Raw genomic sequence first — 20,525 nt, 5'->3', positions numbered from 1 at the left:
GAAATGGACGGGAGGGGAGAAGCCCCCAGGCAGCCTACTCCCATTCATGCCCGGCTTCTGTTTTCCTATGCTGTGTGTTCTGCTCTGCCTTAGGGCCCTCTGCCATTGAGAGACGACAATGGCATTGTCCTGCTGGGTGAAAGGGCTGCCAAGTGCCGAGCATATGCCAAAGCACTCCACTACAAAGAACTGGAGTTCCAGAAAGGTCCCACCCCCGCCATCCTAGAGTCTCTCATCAGGTAGGCTCTAAACCCTTTTTAATTGCTGCCTTCATCTGAAATGACCTCTCTCCCCTGACTGCCTGCTGCCAGATCATGACTCACGTGGAGACTTCTGCTCTGTGAAGTCTGCCGTCGGGTCCGGCCAACACATTTAAATGAGACGCGGTTGCAGATGGCTCTCCCCACTCTTGGAGCCGTAATTGGCATTTCTGTTGACCCTCAGTACACAGGCTCCCGTTGTTTTCCAACCTGTGCTGGCTTGTCCTAGTGACATCAGTCCCGAAGCAGTTCTGAGGCGGCAGCAGCCTAGGAGCGATAGATGTTAACGCCCGGGTTCGATCAAACTCTTGGGTCAGAGTAGGAAGTACTGGTTGCGGTGCCTCGAAGGCCTCTGGGGTTTTACTGCCCGAGTCCTCATCCTCTGGCATTCTGCGAATAACACAGGCAGAGCGAAGTCTGAGATTCAGTGATCTTTTCCCTGGCTTTGACTACGTTCTCTCCTCTGCTAAGATGGTTTTGAGTCTTCTGGGTATGGAAAAAATAGGTTGTTTAATCAATTTTCTGCTGTTATGAAATTAGAAGCAGCCTCAAATGTTAGCTCCAGCTCCCAGAGAACTGTTTGCTTCCCCTAATGAGTATCAGAGAATATTAACTCTGGGATCTAATTATCTTCATGTAAATGCTTACGTGGTTGATTATTTCACTACAGATAGTTGAGGGGAAAGTCAGCCAGCTAATAAGTACCTCCTTTGTGGCTCAAACAGTCTGCTGTGTATGGCCCTTCTTCCATTTGAGGGAATCATCAAATGGCCAGCTTCTCTGCCAACTGTGCCTTTGAGTAAATGCAAAAAGTTTTCCTATAAACACTTTAAAAAGTGACCAAAAAGGTAGAAATAGAATCGTGTTTTTCCCAAATAAAGTGAGCTTTGAGAAACTGTTGATTTCTAGATGCCACAGTTATGAACATGCCATCCTATGGAGTAGGCTTCCATTTCTATTTAGGTTCAACAGATACGAAAACCTGCATTTCTTCCTCCCATCTCTGGCTTGGATAACACATCTTCCTTGATAATTGATAGAAAATCTGGCAGAGGAATATAGTAACTTCAGTGTCAAATAACTAGTTTTGCATGTTAATTTCCTTGCTGACCTTTTTCTGTTTGACACCTCTCTGAAAGCCCCCTTGTCCCACCCCAGGGCTTTCCCCATATTTGAAAGAATCAGAGAAGCATTAATGTATATACAAATGTGGAACAGGAAGATATAGTCAGAGCCCTGGAAAAATGTTCAAGAAGGCCATTAACCTCTTAAGCCAATATAACAGAAAATATGTCCCCAGAATTTTCTGCAAACTGATCTTGACTTTGAGCACAAACCAGTGGGAGCCTGTGCTTCCAGTCAGAGCCAGGGCTCCGAGCCGTGTGGTTTTGTCCCAGCCTGATTGAGCTCGGCTTGCAGTGCTACCCCCTTCATTTGTCTTCCCATCTTCCCATTGTGCTTCTTTCTCCATTTGTGGCTTTTCCTACTTGCTTTTGTGAAACTGCTTTTCCTAAGCACTATGGCAATGTCCTGCCATCATCATTACCGCAGAAAGTTTTAACAGCCTTAGACAAAGCTGCTCTTAGAGAATGTGTGTTCAGTGCTACCGCAGTCCTCTGCGTAGGCCTCATGGAAACTCCTCCCCAGGGGTCACCATGGGGGGGGTCCATATGTTCCTGAGTTACCACTTGGGTCCCATGTTGGAGGTGTTGCTCTTCGTAATAGATTGAGCTCCCTTCCTCACAGTGGCCACTGGGAAGCTCACAGCTCAGTCCTGGCCCACCTCTAACAGACTACAGACCCCTGACCTCTTTTGTCTGCTGCCCTCCCTCCTTCCAGCTCTATTTTGTCTTTCCCACTCTTACTTTCCCTCCACTGTTTGCCCACTTTTTAAACATTTATTCTAGTATATACATTTGAGTCAACTGCCTCAGATTCTCTTTGAAATAATCAGGTTAAATAATCAGGTTCATAAAAACATCTTTGCAAAGCTATTTCTTACTTTTGGTTTTTGTTTTAAAAAGCTGTGCTATGCTGACAGTTCTGTTCTCTTGCTACTGGATCGATCTTTCTGACTCCCTACCTGTTGATGTTTTTACCTGTCTGCTCCAGGCCAGTTAAATCCCACGTTTCATCCCCCAAACCAGGCTAACACTGAGATAGTACAAACTACACCCATTTCCTCAAAGCTTGCATATATCAGTAAGTGTAATTGCTTCTTAAGGGAACAGAGGGCTAAAAGGGGATAGAATTCTTTGTAAACATACACACGCAGACACACACACCTGGCTTTTACTTGGTTAGCCTGTAGCATTAAGGCAAGTGCTGGTGGCCTGCTGACTTAGACTGTTTGGGCCGCCATCAACTGGGGGGCTTCAACAACGAACACTTCTCACAGTTCTGGAGGCTGGGAAGTCCGAGGTCAGGGTGCCAGCACGGTTGAGTTCTGATGAGCACCCTCTTCCAGGCTTCCCAGGGGACGACTTCTATCTGTGTATTCAGGTGATAGAAAGTGGAGAACAAGCTCTTGGGGCTCTTTTTAGTGAGGGCTCTGATCCCATTCGTGATGGCTCTACCCTCGTGCCTAATCACCTCCCAAAGACCTTAATCCCCACACTGGGGATTAGGCTTCAACATAGGAATTTGGGGGGATATAAACATTCAGTCCACAGCATTCCTCCCCTCGCCCCCCAAAATGCATGTCCTTCTCAAATGTGAAATACATTCATTCCATCACAGCCACCCTGAAGTCTTAACCCATTCCAGGATCAGCTCTAAAGTGTCATGTAAATATCATCTAGGATAGGGATAGGGATGAGACTCTAGGTACTATTCATCCTGAGGCAAAATTTGTCTTCAGCTGCGAACCTGTGAAAACAAACCAACTTACATGTTTCCAGAGTACACTGCTGGGGCAGTAAGAGGAGAGACATCCCCATTCCAAGAGAAATGGGGAAGAAGGAAATGGCGACAGGTCCCAAGCAAGTCCAAAACCAAGCAAAGCAAGCTTCATGAGATCTCCAGACTTGGGAGTAATCCCTTTCAGCTGGATCCTCTGCCCTCCAAGCCCTCTGGGGTATGGTCTGCCTTCTGGACCCACTGGGGGAGAGGTCCTGACCTCGCAGCTGTGCCAAGCACATGTCCCTGCCTGTGGCTCTATCCCCACTGCTTTGGGCAGAGTCCACCAGGCCTGTTAAAAGCGAGGCAATGGTCCTCCTTTTTGAAAACAAGCAGGCAGCCCTGATGATCTCTGGACCACCTTTGGGATCCTTCTTTTCTCGGCTTGTGGAATGGTGCATGTTCACAGCCGAATAGCTCTGTAGTTCTGTCCTGTAAAATTCCAGGATTTTGACAGCCTTCCTTCATTCCTTCCTGTCTCTTTCCCCTTCTATTCAGTTTCGTGGTTTTCCTGGTGGAGTAGCTGATGTGGTCCGTGGTTCATATCACACTAATCCCCTTAGCAAAGCCTCACGTGGCCATACCCTGGTGTTCTCTTCCAAACACACGTGCTCGTTTCTTACAGTATGGGTGGGCTGAGAAGTTCCCAGATCTTGAAGTTCTGGCTCCTTTTTGCTTAATCCACCTTCACATTGTTTCTCTCTTCTCTCGTGTTACTGTAAGCAGTCGGGAGGAACCAAGCTGGCCCTCAGCACTTTGCTTAGCCATCTCCTCAGCTAATACCCAGTGTCATTGCTCGCAAGTTCTATCTTCCACAAAAGTCGGGAGGAACCAAGCTGGCCCTCAGCACTTTGCTTAGCCATCTCCTCAGCTAATACCCAGTGTCACTGCTCGCAAGTTCTATCTTCCACAAAAGAGTCAGACAGATTATCTGCCACTTGATAACAAGAGTTGCCATTTCCTTGTTATCCGATAACCGATAACCGTTCCTCATTTCTGTCTGAGAACTCATCAGAATGTCCTTTATCCTCCGTATTCCTGCTACCGTTTTGTTCATGGTTACATAGGTGTTCTCTCAGAAGACAGAAGCTTTCTCTCTAGCTCTCTTTTTCTTTTTGAGCTCTCACCAGCATGTGCCTGTGAGAGTCCATTCACGGCACTCTGGGTGTTCTCGAGTGCACACCTCAGAACTCTCCCAGGCTCCGCCTGTCACCCTGTTCCAGGGCCGCCCCATGTCGTTAGGCGTGTGTGGTGCAGCAGCACCTTGCTTCTCAGTACCGGTTCCCTGCGTTAGTTCGTTTGGACCGCTCTCACAAAATACCACAAACCAGGGCCTGCAACATTCATTTTGTGCAGTTCTGGGGGCTGGGAGGTCCACGGTCAGGGTCCAAGGTGCAGGTGAGCCCCCTCTTCCAGGTTGCCACACTGCCACCCTCTCACTGTGTCCTCTCATGGTGGAAAGCAAAGCACAGCTCTCTGGGGTGTCTTTCATCAGGGCCCCTATTCCATCTATGAGCCACTCCACCCTTGTGACCCAGTCACCTCCCAAAGGCCCCGCTTCCAAATACCGTCACTTTGGGGATTGGCCTCAACATAGGAATTTAAGGGGGACACGCACATTCAGTCCATTGTACTTGCTTTTCTTTCTTTCTCACCTTACATAGAAGAAAGGGTCTCATCAAAGCCAGGTGCTTTCACTGCCCAGCCCCTGACAAGTAATCCCATTTTTAAAAAATGTTCTGATTAAGATCAGCAGAATGGAAAGTAAAAACGGGGGCCAGTGCTTCCGAGGTAGACATGCAGCTCTTGTACCCTCTTCTCTCTCACATTGTAGAGGATGAAACAAAACGTTCTGTACATTCAGGGGTGACACTGACTGAGCTCTCCTTTGGTTCCTAGTGGTTCTATCCTCTTTTAAGGTGAGGGATTGTGCCGAGCTCATCTCTGAATCCTGGGTGTCCAACCTCAGCTGCCCCAGAAGGAGGTGCTTGAGGAGCAGTGGTTCTGCCCAAAATCCGCACACCGTACGTTACGTGGCTGGGGGTGTCCTGGTCTCCCCTTCCCCTCGGCCGCGCTCTCTGAGAAGTTCCCCCAGAAGGGTGAAGGGAGCCATAGATGCCAACTTAGAGCCTCAGTTTTTTGGGGGGTTATTTGTTTTATGGTAACATTTTCTTCCTCAACATGAACGTTGTCACGGAATGTTTATCCTCTATTTACTCGATTGTGTATATGTAAAAATATGAGTAAATTTCAGCAGCTGTAGGTTTTGATTAGTAAAGTTTAGATGCCTCCCCCCCGACTTTATTGAGGAATAATTAACAAATATAATTGTATATATTTAAAAGGTACAACATGATGCCTGGGTACACATTATGGAGTGATTATCAAGCTCGAGAGCATTAACACACCATCACCTCACACTGTCAACCTTTGTGTGTGATGAGAGCGCTTCAGACCTACTCTCAGCAGCTTTCAAATAGACGACGCTGTCTTCTAACTGTAGTCACTGTGCTGTATATTGGATCCTCAGAACCTCCTCCTCTTACAACTGAAAGTTTGTGCCCTTCGACCCCGTCTCCCCATTTCCCCATCTCTCCGCGTCCCCTGGCACCCGTGGTTCTATTCTGTTTCTATGAAATCAGGTGGTTGTTTTGGGGTTTTTTTTAAGATTCCACATGTAGGTGATACCATACAGTATTTTTCTTTTTCTATCTTATTTCACTTAGTGTAATGCCCTCAGATTTGTCCGTGTGGTCACAGATAACAGCGTTTCGTTCTTTTTTATGGCTAAATAATGTTCCTGTGTGTGTGTGTGTGTGTGTGTGTGTGTGTGTGTGTGTGACATTTTCTTTATCCATTCATCTGTCACTGGACACAGGCTGTTTCCATGTCTTGGCTGTTGTGAATACTGATGCAGTAAACATGAGAGTGCCGATATCTCTTCAAGATACTGATTTCTTTTCCTTTGGATGTATACCCAGAAGTGGAATTGCTGGATCATATGGGAGTTTTATTTCTAATTTTTTGAAGAACTGCCAGACTTTTCCATAGTGGCTATACCATTTACATTCCCACCAGCAATGACAAGCGTTCCCTATTCTCCACATCCTTGCCAACACTTGCTGTCTCTTGCCTCTTTGATAACGGCCATTGTACCAGGTGTGAGGAGATAATCTCATTGGGTGGTTTTGAGTTGCATTTTCCTGATGAGGGGTGATGCTGAGTATGTTTTCATGTATCTAGTGGCCATTCCAAGAATGTCTTTTTTGGGAAAATGTCTATTAAGGTCCTTTACCCACTTTTTAATAGGACTCTTTATTTTTTTGCTATTGAGTTGTATGAATCCTTTATATATTTTGAATATTAACTCCTTACAAGAGGTTATAGGTAGCAGATCTGTTCTCCCATTCTGTAGGTTGCCTTTTCAATATACTGATTGTTTGCTGTACAGAAGCTTTTTAGTGTGAGGCAGTCCCACTTGTTTATTGTAGCCTTTGGTGCCTAGAGCTTCAGGTGTTTTTTAGTTGTGGGGTTAGAGGAGATGAGAGAGAAAGAGAGAGAGAATTATTAGCTACTTCTGCCAGAGGCATTTGTGCTTTTCTTCCTCTTCTCTTAACCCCCTGATCTTTTTAACCTCCCTTTCCAGGCAGTATTGTGCTGGCTATTGGGCATCTCAGACTCCCTGCCTGCTTCAGGAAGTTTCTGTGTGAATACCTGTCCTGTGGGATGCCCTGTTCCAGTGCACTTCTCTGCTCACTCTATTCCTTTGAAAATCCCCGAGTTCTTGTTTTTAAGGTTAAATAGGTTCCCAGCAAACCAAGGACTGTAAGTACAATAGGAAACACTGAATAAGAATAACGGCTTACCTCACACTGAGGGTCAAGGGAATGGTTCTTTTTGTCGAGGAAAAAATGACTTCCTGATACTCAAAATTATTTGGCATCTGTTACGGCTAAAGATATGCTTCCTCTCTATGTGTTAGTTTGCTCACGTAGAAAGGAAGAGTGTTGGTTTGCAAAGTATTTTGAAGCCGAGTGGTGGCACTGGGCTCCGCTGGGGCTAAATCTGACCTCTCCCAGTGGCTGCTGCCCTTTTTGTCCGCCACCTTTTTGCTCTTTGGCTTCCTCCTCCTCTCTTGGTTTCCCTGACTGCAACAAAATCAGAATCTCTTTCTCACTGCTCACCGTCTGATTTTTCACTGAAGCTTTTTACCTTGCTCTAAGTGATAACGGCAATAATTTAAAAACCAACAGGTTTCAAAAGAATTTATTGTAGAAGGAAAAAGAAACTTCGAATGTTTACAACATACTACAGTATTTTGTTTTTACAAAGCAAAATACTTATATACAGCATGAATTATTAACCATAGTGTCATCTATCTTCATTTTGCAGCCACTTTTTATAGATGAGTTAAAAGAGAAAGCTCTTTGAGCTCTTTTCTTACAAAGTAAAAAATAAAAATAGATATATCTGTATTGACTGAACATTTTAAGGCAGTTTTGTGCAAGCATCCACAAGGGACTTCTCCCCACCCCCTGCTGGAATTCCCCAGCCACCAGTAGACCCGCTTCTGCCTTTCAGCACTGTACCCCAAAAGAGGCAGAGCAGGGAGGTGCCAGAGGCCCGCCACCAGGCCTGGGTCCCCAGAGATCCCTCTGAGCAAGTCCAACCTGGCTCAGCCCACCACCAGTGGAATAATTTTTGTCTTTAAAAAAAAAAGTAGGTAGACCGAAGGTAATTTCGTCGGATTTGAAAAGTCATAACGCTCCACCACCACTCTCATTCACGCCTTTCTCTAACTCCCAAGATCTCTCCTTGAGGATCAAAACCACAGGGTTTTCTGCCCTCACATAACCCAGGCCTTCAACTGAATAGGTAAAGTGATATTTACTTTATTCATAATTACTTTTCTTTTGCAGAAAAATCAAGTGGAAAGGAGAAGCTTTTAGTGAGTCTGTCAGGGATCACAGGCAGAGAGAGCCCCCTTGGGCCAGCCCCCTGAGAAGTATGTCTGATAACCCATTATGTTCAAATAATTGGTCCCATTTAGGTAACACCTTTGTACTTCCATTTCATTGTGCTCCTCACAGCCTGACTCTCTCATTGGTGATTGTAGGCCATTTTCCATCCCGACCTTTCTCTCCCCTCTTCCTCCCCTTCCCCGTCCTCACCCAGCCTCCATTTGTCCCCATTTTTCCAGCCCTGCCCCACAGCAGGCCTCCACTTAGGGCTGGAAGTCTTCCGGGCGAATTTTCATCTCCACCCGTTTGAGGGAGTAGCTAGACCCGTGCCAGCCATACCAGGTGATGCCGTCCAGGTGCTTGTTGTGCTCGCCGAGGCGGTAGTACACTCCGTTGAGGTTGGAGTCTGTGCAGCAGTTGTACCAGTAGCCACCTGGCACGAGAGACAGATCGGGGCTGGGAAGCTGAGCACGTCCTCCCCTTGGAAACAGCTGACAGACTAGACAGCAGGATTCATGAAGCTGCTTTTGGAACAGAGGCTAAGCAGTTAGAGCCGGTGTCCGAGAAGAAGTATCAGAGCCAGAAGAGCAGCTCTGTGGCTCTACATCCATTCTTCCCACGAGGGAATGTCCCCCTCCCGCCCCGCCAGCCCCCCCCAGATCTCACCTTTGCGGAGTTGCGCACACTTGTCTAAGCAGTTGTCGTTGTCCTTGTCCTTGGTGCTGAAGGCCGTGTTGTTGTGGTAGACGAGGGCATCGTTCCCCACGTTGCCGCTGTAGTTCCCCAGGAAGAGGCGGTAGCTGTTCAGTTCGTTGCCCAGGACGAAGCGGCTGTACTCTGCATAGCGCACGCTGCCCTCCCAGTCCTGTCAGGGAGGCCGCAGCCTTAGGGGAGCTGCAGCGGGGCTTCGCTCCCGCCTGTCCTGCCACTCTCCCCTCTGTCCGCTCGCAGCCGTGCATCCAGTTCCCGCTGCGGACCTAGCAAGACTTTCCTGCGTGTTTGCCTTCAGTTGACTACGCTAAGCTGGGAGTCAGAGAACCAGGCCCCGGGTCACATGTCTCTCCTGAGTCCCCAGCTGGCCTTGATTAGCCTCTCTGGCTGTGGCCCTTTCCGCCCCTGCCTGGAAGGTGGAGGTGTGTGTTTGACTGCACCCCACTCGGAGATGTCCTAGAGTGGCTTGCGAAGAGAGCAGTGCTCTGAGGCCTTCCATGGCCCTCGCGGTTTGTGCCCCAGACCAGAGCAGGGACCGCCACGTTTCAGCCCCGCTGACTGGAATTCCTCTGCTCTGCCCCGAATCCAGCCTCTTCTTATATATCTGCAACCTTGCTTTTGTGGAAACAAAACAAAACAAAAACAAAAACAGGAAAAAGCCTCTTCCCCCTCAACTGTACTGCAACCTGCAGGAAAACCATCATAATAGATACATAAGCCCGTAGTGAACAAGGGGGGGAAGGGCCCCCCCCCCCCCGCCGGGAACTGTGTGTGGTTGTGTGTGTGGCAGCCGGCTCCAGTCCTAGGGACCGAGGCCTTGTGCTCACCTCCAACTCCACGCGTAGTCGGGTTGGCCGTCTGGACAGCCGGTGGATGTGGTCATTCCCCAGCCAGAAGTCCCCACGGATGCTGCCAAAGCCCTGCTTGTACTGCCTCCAGTCCCGGTAGAAGGAGACAAGGCCGCTCTTTCGTCTCTGGATGGTGGTCCAGCCGCCGCCTGACGTCTCCATGTCACAGAACACCTGTGGCAGAGAGGATGCTCTGGTCAGGGACCCACAGAGGCAGGCAGAGGAGTGTGGGGGCGGCGGGTCCCATTTCTGCAGAGCCAGTGGATGTGGGCACATCCATAATCATGCTGGCTCTGCGGCCACTGTTCTGCCATGTTTGGTGAGCAGGAGCAGGGCGGTGGTTTGCTGGGGAAGAATTGTTAAAATTGAGGATGGAGGCAAGTGCACATCTTGTTGGAAGAAAAGAAAATCCATGTATACTCTCGACATGTTCTCTCTTTTCTCCTTCCCCGAAGAATAACTGCTTTAGGTCATGGCAAGATATGTCAACTAGTTGGGTGGAGGTTATAGAATTATCTGATCTATGTTAGAAGATTTGGTGTTTTGTTGGTAATGATTTGAAGGGGCAAAACAGATCCCCCAAATTGAGTGCGTGGCTGGCTCTCTGGTATTTGGTGTGTTTGATTCTCTGTCTTGAGTTTCCCTTTGCTTCAACTATGATGAGTCCTGCTGCCCCCAGCCCTGTGAGGGGGCGGAGGACAGAGGGCAGCACCTGGGCTGTGGGCTCTGCTGACCTCACCTCCAGCTCAGGGCTGCCCAGGAAGTCATCGGGAGGCAACTTGTACACTCCAGAGATGCGGTAGTTCTTCTGGTAGAGGGACGAACAGTCGTAGATGGCATCTACAACAGAAGCAAACCACAGGGGTGAGCATCCAAACCCGGGGGCTCCATGGCACGTGGGCATTTGTGCTGCATCTCAGTTGAGAATTTCAAAACTGAGACTTTTCTACCACAACAGTCATATGAGTGTTCATTACTAGGCTGTGTCTGGATTTTGGAGAGGTGTGGGCATTGGGAGACCCAAAGGGGGTATATTTTGGCTTCACTGGTTGGGGGAGGGTGCTGTGGAGTAGGGAAGCCCTTCACCTGGATAGCATCAATGGGACAATCAGGTGGTTTCAGGTTAACTCTGAAATCAATTATCCTGCTGAGGTTCTAGGCCATGAATTCTGAAAATATTCCGATGTGTGACGGCTACATCACAGATGCTGCTCTTTAATAAATTCAGCTTCTGGGACAGCCAGCCTCTCTTACCACATAAGCCATGAGTGTCTCATAGGATCTGGTTTGGTTGTTTGCCTGGCTGGTTGATTTGTGTGACGGTGGTGGTTTTTCAGAGGTAATGGCTATTTTTACCTATGAGAATAGCTATTTTTATCTAGATGGCCTATTAGGACCCCAGTGAAGGGAGCTAGATTTCACATCTTATTCCCCCCTTCATCTAACACTGCTCAATTCTCAAATGGAAATGCACACACCCTGAGGAACGCTTGGAGACCTTCCCTGGCAGCATTATTAAAACAAGCAAACGAGAGCATTGGATAGGCTGGTTTTCACTAGGGTTGATTTAAATGCTCCCTTGGCTGCCCGGGGGCTACTGCTTTATGCCAGATTTGGTCTCCATTTTGCAAATCTCGAAGAGCACCGTGGTAGAAACCTCCTTTCCTGATAGGATTCAAAGAGCGGGAACTTTTGCTGTCCAGGAGAGGCTTCCCACCCTCTGTGTCTGAGATTCTTTCCTTGGCGGCCCCTGCACTGGGCCTTCAAGAAGACCACACCAATGGTGGCACTTCCTCCAAGAGCCGTCCCAGGCAGAGCATGTTGCAGGAGGGGCCGGGGAGGTGCGTGCCTTCACCATCAACCCCTTCATTTTCTGTAATGACGAAAGCATCAACTTAACTGCTTTCTCCGCCGGCCTGCCTGCTAACACAGTATGAAGGTGACCCAGCACCTGGTAATGGAGAAGAAAAATGAGGAACGACGTCCTGGGCGAGAAGAGGAAGAGGCGCAGCAGGAGAGCTGTCTTTGTGTGACCCCAGGAAACTCCCTGCTGGCAGGAGAGCAAATCCCAACTGGAGGAGCTGGGGGTGGCATGGGTAGGTCCCCGGCTGGCCTGCTCTCCCGTGGGTCTGGTTTCCTCTCACAGGCCAGATCAGGACACACTTGTCTGGAAAATATCCTGAGCATACCATACCTTTCTATTCTAGTCCCACACTGAGGGGCAGGAAGTACCGGCTTAGAGAGCAGTTGACACATGGCGGTTTAGTAACAATGAGATGTCGAAGCTTAATTTCGTGTTGGGGCTTTTTCTTCGTTTGAACTGAGAGTAACCAGTGACTTAGTGTGTTCTGTTTCTTGACTTGGTCTATGATGTGACCACAAGTTTTTATATCAGAACAATAAGTGACATAGCTATAGGATATTCTCCTTACAAGTAACAACTTCCTGATGATTTCAGAAACCCAAATCTGTCTTCTCTGAACAGTAAATTGACCTTGGCCAGTCTGAGCCAATTTAACTAGACACTGAAAATTATTTTAGAAAACATTAAATGTATCTTATTTTGGGGCCACTAAGAATCCAGATCTCAGCATTGCATTTTCCTATTTCCTGTCATGGGAGAATTTTATTTGAGACCATGGGAAAAAGTAGAAATCTCAGAAGCAAGGAACCTCAAGGAGCCTGTCCTTTCCTGAACACAAAGGAATTCTTCATCTGGCTCTAGGCAGCATCAACACCTAATTCTGAGCCAGTGGGAAGAGTCAGGTTTGCAAACAGGACACAGAATCCGTCAGTGCCCGTACCACTAAACCTTAGGGACATGAAAGAACTGCATTTGGCAGAACTTGGCTTCTAGAGTGACAGATGTTACGGTTCTGGTTTCATTCCTGCTTCCTTGGGACTGCGGGTACAGCCTGTCAGCTCTGGCTAAGGAAGTGGACCAGTCAGGGAGACTTGTATCCTGTTTCTAAGACTTGCATTGTGACTCTGGGCAAACCACATCATCTCTCTGTGCTCCGGGATGGTAACTTACACCTTTCATATGTTGAAATATGTTGTGAGTAAAAGAGATAGTGCAGGCACTGGGTGAATTTACAGAAATTTACAGAACATTAGAGCTGGTGGCACATACCCAGGAAAATATACCCCAAAGAACCCCCAGTCATCGATCTGTTGGCCAACATATGTAGAAGCCATGCTACAGACAGAGACCTCAGCCGTTTGAGCAAGAAGGTGATGAGTAGCATGAGAACATATTCTCCTTACCTGCCGAGGTCTGGGTGACAGTCTGGGCTGCCTGCAGCTGCATAATGTCAATCTGGTTGTTCATTTCCGAGTACTTGCTCTCCGCATCTGTGAGCCGTGACTCCATGCGCTTGGTGCTGCTCTCCAACTCCATCACCTGCATGACCACGCTGACCCAGTCCCTCTCCTGCTTCTGGCTCAGTTCACTCAGCAGGCTGCTTAGATTGGCGATCTGGGCCTTGAGCTCCTTAGCCTCCTCACAGCAGGTGGCCACTTTGAGCTGCGCAGGTGTCTTGCGCTTTGGGGGCTTCTGTGGCCACGCTGGGTGGCTGACAAAGGCCATGATGAAAATGCAGAGCCAGGTCACCACTGAGAGAGTCTTTTTCAGCATCTTTCTTGGACCTGGGTGAGGCAGAATCTTCCTTTTAGGGATCTGGATTTGCCCAGCTGCGGTCTACAGAGCTGGAGCGAATTACAAGTGTGCACTTTCTCTCTGGGTGGGCTCACCACGCTCTTGCTTTCTCTTCCCTTGCTATTTCGTAGCCTTTCTCAAAGCTTGAGTTTACAAGTGCAGGTTCATTGGGCTCCCTGTACCTTTCCTTCCTCTCCCCGAATGCCCTACAGACTCAGCATCTTAAATATTATCTGCTGCCTGCACCTCCACCCCCACTGTCGCTGTGCATGGTGCTTTAGCCCCTCCCAGCTCATCTGGGAGGGTCAGGTGCCTGTTGGGTGAAGTCAGCGTAAACTTAGGCCAGAGAGGAGGAGGGAGACAGGGGCGAGTCTTTCTTTCCTTGCCTGCATAGTCTCTGGGCTGAGACAAGACGACTGTGAATTTGTGTGTTTCCAATTTCGCCTATTAGATTATGCCCGTGCCAGCCACTGGCTCAGCTCTATCAGCGAGCAGGGCAGGGTCAGAAGAATTTCCAAATTCCATTCTAAAAGTTACATAACCATGGGGTGAGTCTAAGGTAGGCAGAGAGAGTTGGGAATAAGACTTCCCGCTCACCCAGGGAGGCCTGTTAATGTAATCCACGCTGTTTATATGAGGCTCTGGTATATCTTGGCATCCTGCTGAGTGTGCTTTTAACAAGGCTGGTTATTCCTTTCTCTGGTCATCATTCAGTGTTTTACAAAACCCTTATTCTACCTAGATCTAACACTGTGTCACGTTTGAAAATCTCCAGCTTAGAAGAGCTCTAGAAATAGAAAGAACAAGCCTCTTAGGAAGCAGAAAAAGACTTTGTAGTTTATATCCACAGGATTTGCTCAGTCGTCTTTGTTTTTACGTACTTTCTCCTGTCAACAAGTGGGCCAGCATTAGCTTCTCACACTTGGCATTTGACAAGGAGGTGCTGGAGAGGACAGCAGGGACAAAAACTCAGGAGTGACGGGGGCGCCTGGGTAGCGCAGTCGTTAAGCGTCTGCCTTCAGCTCAGGGCGTGATCCCCGCGTTCTGGGATCAAACCCCACATCAGGCTCCTCCGCTGGGAGCCTGCTTCTTCCTCTCCCACTCCCCCTGCTTGTGTTCCCTCTCTCGCTGGCTGTCTCTCTGTCAAATGAATAAATAAAATCTTAAAAAAAAAAAACTCAGGAGTGACGGACATGGCTCTGGGATGGTCATTCACGCTTCCATCCATCTGTAGACACAACAGAGAACAGGCCCATCCTTGGCCTGTGATTCGAAACTTGGAAAGTACATTAAATCATAGGGAGAGGAATCCCTGTCACCTAATAAATCCATATCTATAGTCTCATTTCCCTCTCTCTATGGAATACAGTCTGCAGATCTGAAGCTCTTCTCTTTCTGTGATATATATCCCTGAAAATAGGGTTACTGTCATTTCTCATGTCCTGTGTTTGAAGGGCACCACTCCTTTGAAAACAAATGGGAAAAACCTGGTATTTCAGCAAACCTTAAGTACTTAAAATGAGCTTTTCATTGAGAATGTCTACAGAGGTCCCTCCATCCTCAGATGGTAACAAACTCTGTCTTTGGAACATACTCTTGCCGTTTCCGTGTTACAGAGCCACCGGGGCAGTCCTCATGCTGTTGCCATCCGGTGTGGGTCCTTCACACACAAGCCTTATACCTGACTACCCTCCTTCCCTGCCATGATCCCCCAGAGTCCTTTTCCAGTTGGGACTTCTGGCTTCCCAGAAAGCCACTTCTGTTCAGGAGGCTCAAGTTACCGAACGGTTTTTTCCCCTCTAAATGAAAAAGCAGGAGGGGCTCGGTTGGGTCAGGGTTTGTTTTCTCCCCTCACTAGTGTCCTTGCCCACTGAGGGGTGAGGACGTGGCTGGCACACTGTAGCAGCTTGTCGGCCCTCTCGGAAGAGCCTGTGCAGAGCCAGTGTCCGCTCTCTTGACACCAATACCCAGCCCAGCCGGGTGCTGCGGTCTGCCCGACGGCATTCACTAACGCGAACCCGGACCCAGCTGTCAGCGTCCGACAGCCTGCTGAAGCCAGGGAGGATCTTCAAGTCCATCTCCTAGCCAACAGCCAACACTGAGCTTGTGCCTCGCGTCCCACATACCCACGTGAGCGTCACGTGTGACCCTGCCGTCTTAGCACTCCCTGCAGCAACACATTAGACCCAGGAACAGTGGGGCTTTATGGATTCCCAGCCAGCTTTTTGTTTGTTCTTCCCAGTGGCCGCTTCCCCGGCCCAAACAGGAAACTGTTATGAACAGATTTTCGTATTTGGGCAGAAAGTGAATCAATCATTTGTATTTGCAACCCATGGAGCGATCCGTTCTAGGTAAGTTTGGATCAGAAGCATCTAGCTGTTTGCATGAATGCCTGCTCTCTGACATTTATTTTCTGAAAACCCATTTCTAACATGAGGTATAAGTTGGAGACAGAGGCTTTCCTTATTTGAAGATTTTCTTACATCACCTAAGCTGCCCAAATGTCAGTAAACTCCCACCCCAAATTTAAAAATTTAGCAAATTCGGAGTGTTTCCCATGCCAGAAGATTATCAGTCCTCTAAACATCCACAACGCTATGATGTCCTAGATTCTGAATTTCTGAAAGGAGGAAAAGTAAACCCTTGTTTTGAGTACAGCTAAGCCAGTAGAGACAACCAGGAAGGATGTGGCAGATTAGACTGGTTTTCCTTCTCCAAAAGGCTTTTACTCCCTTCTCTGCCCTTCAGCAAATAAAGTGACCATAAAAATGGGAATTAACTGAGAAAATCTGGAAAGCCTGTGTTGGACACCTTGCAGTTTTTCCTTTTCTCTATTTTGCTGGTGGTGAAAGAGGGTCAGCTTGGTGTTCCTGGGAAAGATGTTTATGAAAATCAAGCTTATATTCTTAATGAGAAAAGTCAGTGAGCTTTCACTTAGTCTGAAAGCTCTCAAAGACTTCACAGTCTAAACTGCGCTGCCTCGGGCTGGCACCAAGGGCTGGAGGCGTTCAAGCAGCCCGGGGATTACAGAGCAGGGAAGGGCCTCAAGGTGGTCTCTCGTTCTACCCAAATGGGAGTGTCAGGTCTCATTTTCTTGAAAATGTCCTGGTTGGAGAGACTCCCCCTATTCTAATGTATTCCTGTCCCTGCCTGCTCTTAAACCGTCACTTGCAAAATTGGTGAGAAAGAGAAACAGCTACCCTCAGACACAGACACTCAGTTAATTGAATGAATTCATCTCAGAAGAACCGGCCTTGTTGATAGTTCGATTTTGTATTAAATAGGAATATTTTACTTCTCCTGACGTCTTTCAATGAGTCACAGCTTGCTTTACTATATGCAGCCATTTCATACCTGACTTTTGTGTCACTCAGTCCTATTCCTGTCTCAGCTAAAAGCCCACATCCATCCCAGAAGCTACATCCATCTCATCCCGAAGCTTCTCATTCTCCACTTCTACCGAAGAGTGCATTCCGGACAGGTTAGAAATCATTCTCTCCAGCCCCCTCCTAGAGTCTGTTATTCATTGTAGCACCCAGCCAAAGAGTCTGTCTCTGCTCCCTTTCAGACTTTGTAGCAAACACCGGTTCTGTGAACCAGCATGCAAGTTTCAGAGCACGGTGACAGTGCCAGCCCAGCCTCAACTGTCTCACAGTTTAGTTGGAGAAACAGACAGCTGAGCTCTAGGACAGTGTGACATGCGAGGACGGGGGCACAGAGGAGGAGTGCCTAACCCAGATGAGTTTGGGAAGGCCTCCCAGAGAAAGGAGGAGGTAGCCAAGGGTGGGAGGGGACACCGTGAGTAGGGTGCAGCTTTGTGAAAGACCTTGACTTAGTAGGAAGACACAAGTATTTGAGCGTGGCTTAAGAGTTGGGTGTGGGTGTATTGTATGGTGACTAACACAATATAATAAAAAGACATTAAAAAAAATAAAGAAATACATAGAATGTCTTAAAAAAAAAAAAGAATTGGGTGTGGGGGCTCCCCACCTAAGAGGTGGAGGGGAGCCGGGCCTGAGGGACCTGAGGAGTCCACATGAGGGGCGGGATTGCTACTCTGGAGACGGAGGGAGCTCTGAAAGGAATCTAAGCAGCTTTTACCTCTTGTTGCTCTCTTTTCCTGAGTCTCACCGGGAAAGTGGCTTTTTGTAGTTGGCAAACAAGATTTTTAACTGGAAATGGGTGGCTTAGAACATTAGAATTTCTTGAAATTGTAACAGATTCATATTACATGCCCCGAAGGGATCGTCTGGCTTGAGGATTAAGGAGGCGGTATATGAAGGACTTGAAATAGTTGGGTCTAGAATCAGGCAAATCTGGGTTCCAATCCCTTCCCATCACTTGAGAGATATATGACCCTGGGCAAATTATTTCTTTAGGTTTACAGATCTGTGCAATGGAGATGAAAATCATAACTACTTTACCTCACAGGATTTTTGGTTAAATAAAGCAAAGGTTAAAAATAGTTAAGGCATTTTTCAGTAAGAAAACTATATTTGTGGATGCTTGGGTGGCTCAGTCAGTTAAGCGTCTGCCTTCCGCCCAGGTCATAACCCCAGGGTCCTGGGATCCAGTCCCGCATCAGGCTCCTTGCTCAGCAGGGAGCCTGCTTCTCCCTCTGCGCCATGCTTGTGTGCTCGCTGTCTCTCTCTCTGTCTGCCAAATAAGTAAATAAATAAAATCTTTAAAAAAGAAGAAGAAGAAAAAACTGAATTTGGAGGAGTTAAACTACTAGAAATCAGGATTTATCATAAAGCTACCATAAGTGATTAAGGCAGTGTGATGTTGGCACGAGGATAGGCTCATAGATAAATGGAGCAGAATCGAATAACCAGAAACACCCACACGTATGTAGACACTTGATTTATGACAAGGGGGCACCACAGACCGGGGAGGAAAGAACGATCTTTTCAGTAAGTTCTTCCAGGTCAGCTAGGTAGCCTTATGGGGAGACGAGGGCTCTTGACCCTTACCTCACACCACACACGAAACTTCAAGTTCAGAGGAGGTTTGAGTTCTACATGTGAAAGGTAAAAACTAAAGCTTCTAGAAGGTAACATAGGAAATTATCTTTGGCATCTTGGGATAAGCAAAGAGTTCTTAAGCAAGATACAAAGAACACTAACCATCCAAAAAAACATTATCAAATGCAATAAAAGGAGTCATCTCTGTTCATTAGAAGACACTATGAAGAGAGTAAAAAGGCAAGAAGAGATCTCCGGTGCATATCTCTGTGTACATTGTCTCCAGAGGATATGTGGAACTCATACCAAACATTTTTTTTAGAAGTAGCCAAGTTAAAGATTGCCAAAAGATGTCAGTAGGCACTTATTTCACAAAAGAGGATCTCCACAGGGCCAGTGAACGCATGAAAGGCTGCTCAAGCTCATTCGTCATGATGGCGGTTCAAATTGAAACTATCACATGCCAACACTGCACACCACTAAAATGGCTACAGTGGAAAACACAGTAGCCAGTGTAGACGAAGATGTGGAGTGGTTGGGATTTTCATCTACTTCCCACGGAAATGTCAATTGGGAAAAACCACTTTGGAGAGCAATTTGCCAGCATCCTCGAAAGCTGAACATACCCCATAACCCAGCAGTTCTACTCTAGGCATAGTCCCAACAGAAATGCGAACACACTTGCACCAAAGACACGTACAAGAATGTTTGTAGGAACACCAAACTCATACTAGCCAAGAGCCAACGGCCACCTAGATGCCCATCAGCGACCAGATGAATAAGTTGTGGTACATTCAGAGTGAAGTCGTCATCAGCAGTAGAAGGGCAAACTCCCGTAGCGTGCGGCGGCATAGATGTATCTCCCAACGTCATGTTGAGTGTTTAGGTGATGTTCAAAAGCTGGCAAAACTAACCAGTTGTCAGAAGTCAGATAATTGTTGCCTGTGGAGATGAGGGAGGGAGCCATGGTCGGGAGAAGCCTCTGTTGTTGTGTGTTGTGTTCTGTTTCTTAGTCTGGGTGGCAGTTACCAGGGTATGTTCACTTTGTGATGATTTGTCAAGCTGTACCCTATGTATACTTGTGTATATATGTGTGTGTTATACTTCAACTAGAAGTGGATTCAAAAATAGGTAGGGCATACGAAACAATAGTGGCAGACACGTAGTGTCCGGCGAATAGTAGTAGTATTTAGGGGCGCCTGAGTGGCACAGGGGGTTACATACCTGACTCTTGGTTTTGGTTCAGGTCGTGATCTCAGGGTTGTGAGATAGAGCCCCATATCCGGCTCTGTGCTGAGTGCAGAGTCTGAGATTCCCTTTCCCGCTCCTTCTGTGCCCCCCCCACTTGTTCTCTTTCTCTCTCTCAAATAATCTTAAAAAAAAAAAAAAAGGTACCGTTATTTAGGTATACAGTTATCTCACCAGAAAAGCCTTCCCTGCCCTCCGGAATCTAAAGGAGGCCCCCAACATTAGTCTCCATCCAAGAGCTCTGTTTTCTTCATGGTATTTACCTTCACAGCACTTATTTTGGGGTTTGTTTTTTTTGTTTTGCGTATCTACTTGACCTGTAAGCTCTGCAAAAGCAAAGACCTTATCTGTCGTATTTACCACAGTATCTCTAACATCTAGCTGTTAGCACAAAGCCTGAGGCCAAAGATGTCCTTCATTGGAACTTGTCAAGTGAAAGAATGAATTCCTAGCAAAAGGTTTTCTTTGCCTAAATAAACAACTGTCACGGAGACTTTAAAGTCTCTCTCCATGGTCATTGGCAGTACTTTGTCATGTTGAGGCCTTCATCGCTGGCCACCGTGTTCTGTCCTGTTCTGAGTCCATTTTTCTTCTGTAGGTCTTAGTCACAGAATCAGAGGAAGTGGGAACTGGAAGCATTGAGATCATTTGGTTCAACCTTGTATTTTAATCAATAACTGGAAGCAGCATCCTTAGCGTATAATCACTTTGTCTTCCTGGAAACCATTGATTTGTGTCTCACCCCTCTTTCTTTACATTTGACGATGACCAGCAGGAGGACCACAGAGCGTTTGGGGCAGCATTTTGTCCTGCTCTACCTTATTGTGGAGGCCTATGTAACTGGCGTATCTGATTACTTCAACCTACATCAGCCTGTTAATGAACCGTCATCGTGGCCTGGGGGGGGGCCAGGTGCAGCAGCTCATGTTGAAGACAGAACAAAGTAACATGTCCTCATAAAAACAGCTGCATCTCTG

At 47.4% G+C, this 20,525-nt stretch overlaps 2 protein-coding genes across 2 annotated transcripts in view; one reads left to right on the top strand and one right to left on the bottom strand.

Moving 5' to 3' along the window:
• The window catches only part of MTOR (mechanistic target of rapamycin kinase), a 121,889-nt gene that overhangs the window by 50,510 nt on the left and 50,854 nt on the right, over positions 1–20,525 (top strand). Inside the window, exon 28 of the mRNA XM_034671192.1 lies at positions 94–239. Within this exon, the coding sequence (XP_034527083.1) occupies positions 94–239 (146 nt within the window). The remainder of the gene's footprint in view (positions 1–93; positions 240–20,525) is intronic.
• On the bottom strand, positions 7,418–13,562 carry ANGPTL7 (angiopoietin like 7). The gene is made up of 5 exons (XM_002922747.4): positions 12,946–13,562; positions 10,418–10,518; positions 9,658–9,852; positions 8,786–8,984; positions 7,418–8,552 (listed from the first exon to the last, which is right to left on the bottom strand). Exons 1-5 carry the CDS (start codon positions 13,313–13,315, stop codon positions 8,383–8,385), a joined length of 1,035 nt encoding a protein of 344 aa, XP_002922793.1. The 5' UTR covers positions 13,316–13,562; the 3' UTR covers positions 7,418–8,382.

This window comes from Ailuropoda melanoleuca, chromosome 11, assembly GCF_002007445.2.
Source record: "Ailuropoda melanoleuca isolate Jingjing chromosome 11, ASM200744v2, whole genome shotgun sequence".
Classification (NCBI taxonomy): domain Eukaryota; kingdom Metazoa; phylum Chordata; class Mammalia; order Carnivora; family Ursidae; genus Ailuropoda; species Ailuropoda melanoleuca.
This window is presented reverse-complemented; position numbering and strand designations above follow the sequence as displayed.

Bases quoted from the DNA above. Each gene is read 5' to 3' on its own strand.
- ANGPTL7 (XM_002922747.4), bottom strand. From the start codon at position 13,315: ATGCTGAAAAAGACTCTCTCAGTGGTGACCTGGCTCTGCATTTTCATC. The intron at 9,853-10,417 runs GTGAGGTCAGCA...TCTCTGCCACAG, and splicing joins TGGGCAGCCCTGAGCTGGAG to GTGTTCTGTGACATGGAGAC. The intron at 8,985-9,657 runs GTGAGCACAAGG...CCTCCCTGACAG, and splicing joins GACTACGCGTGGAGTTGGAG to GACTGGGAGGGCAGCGTGCG.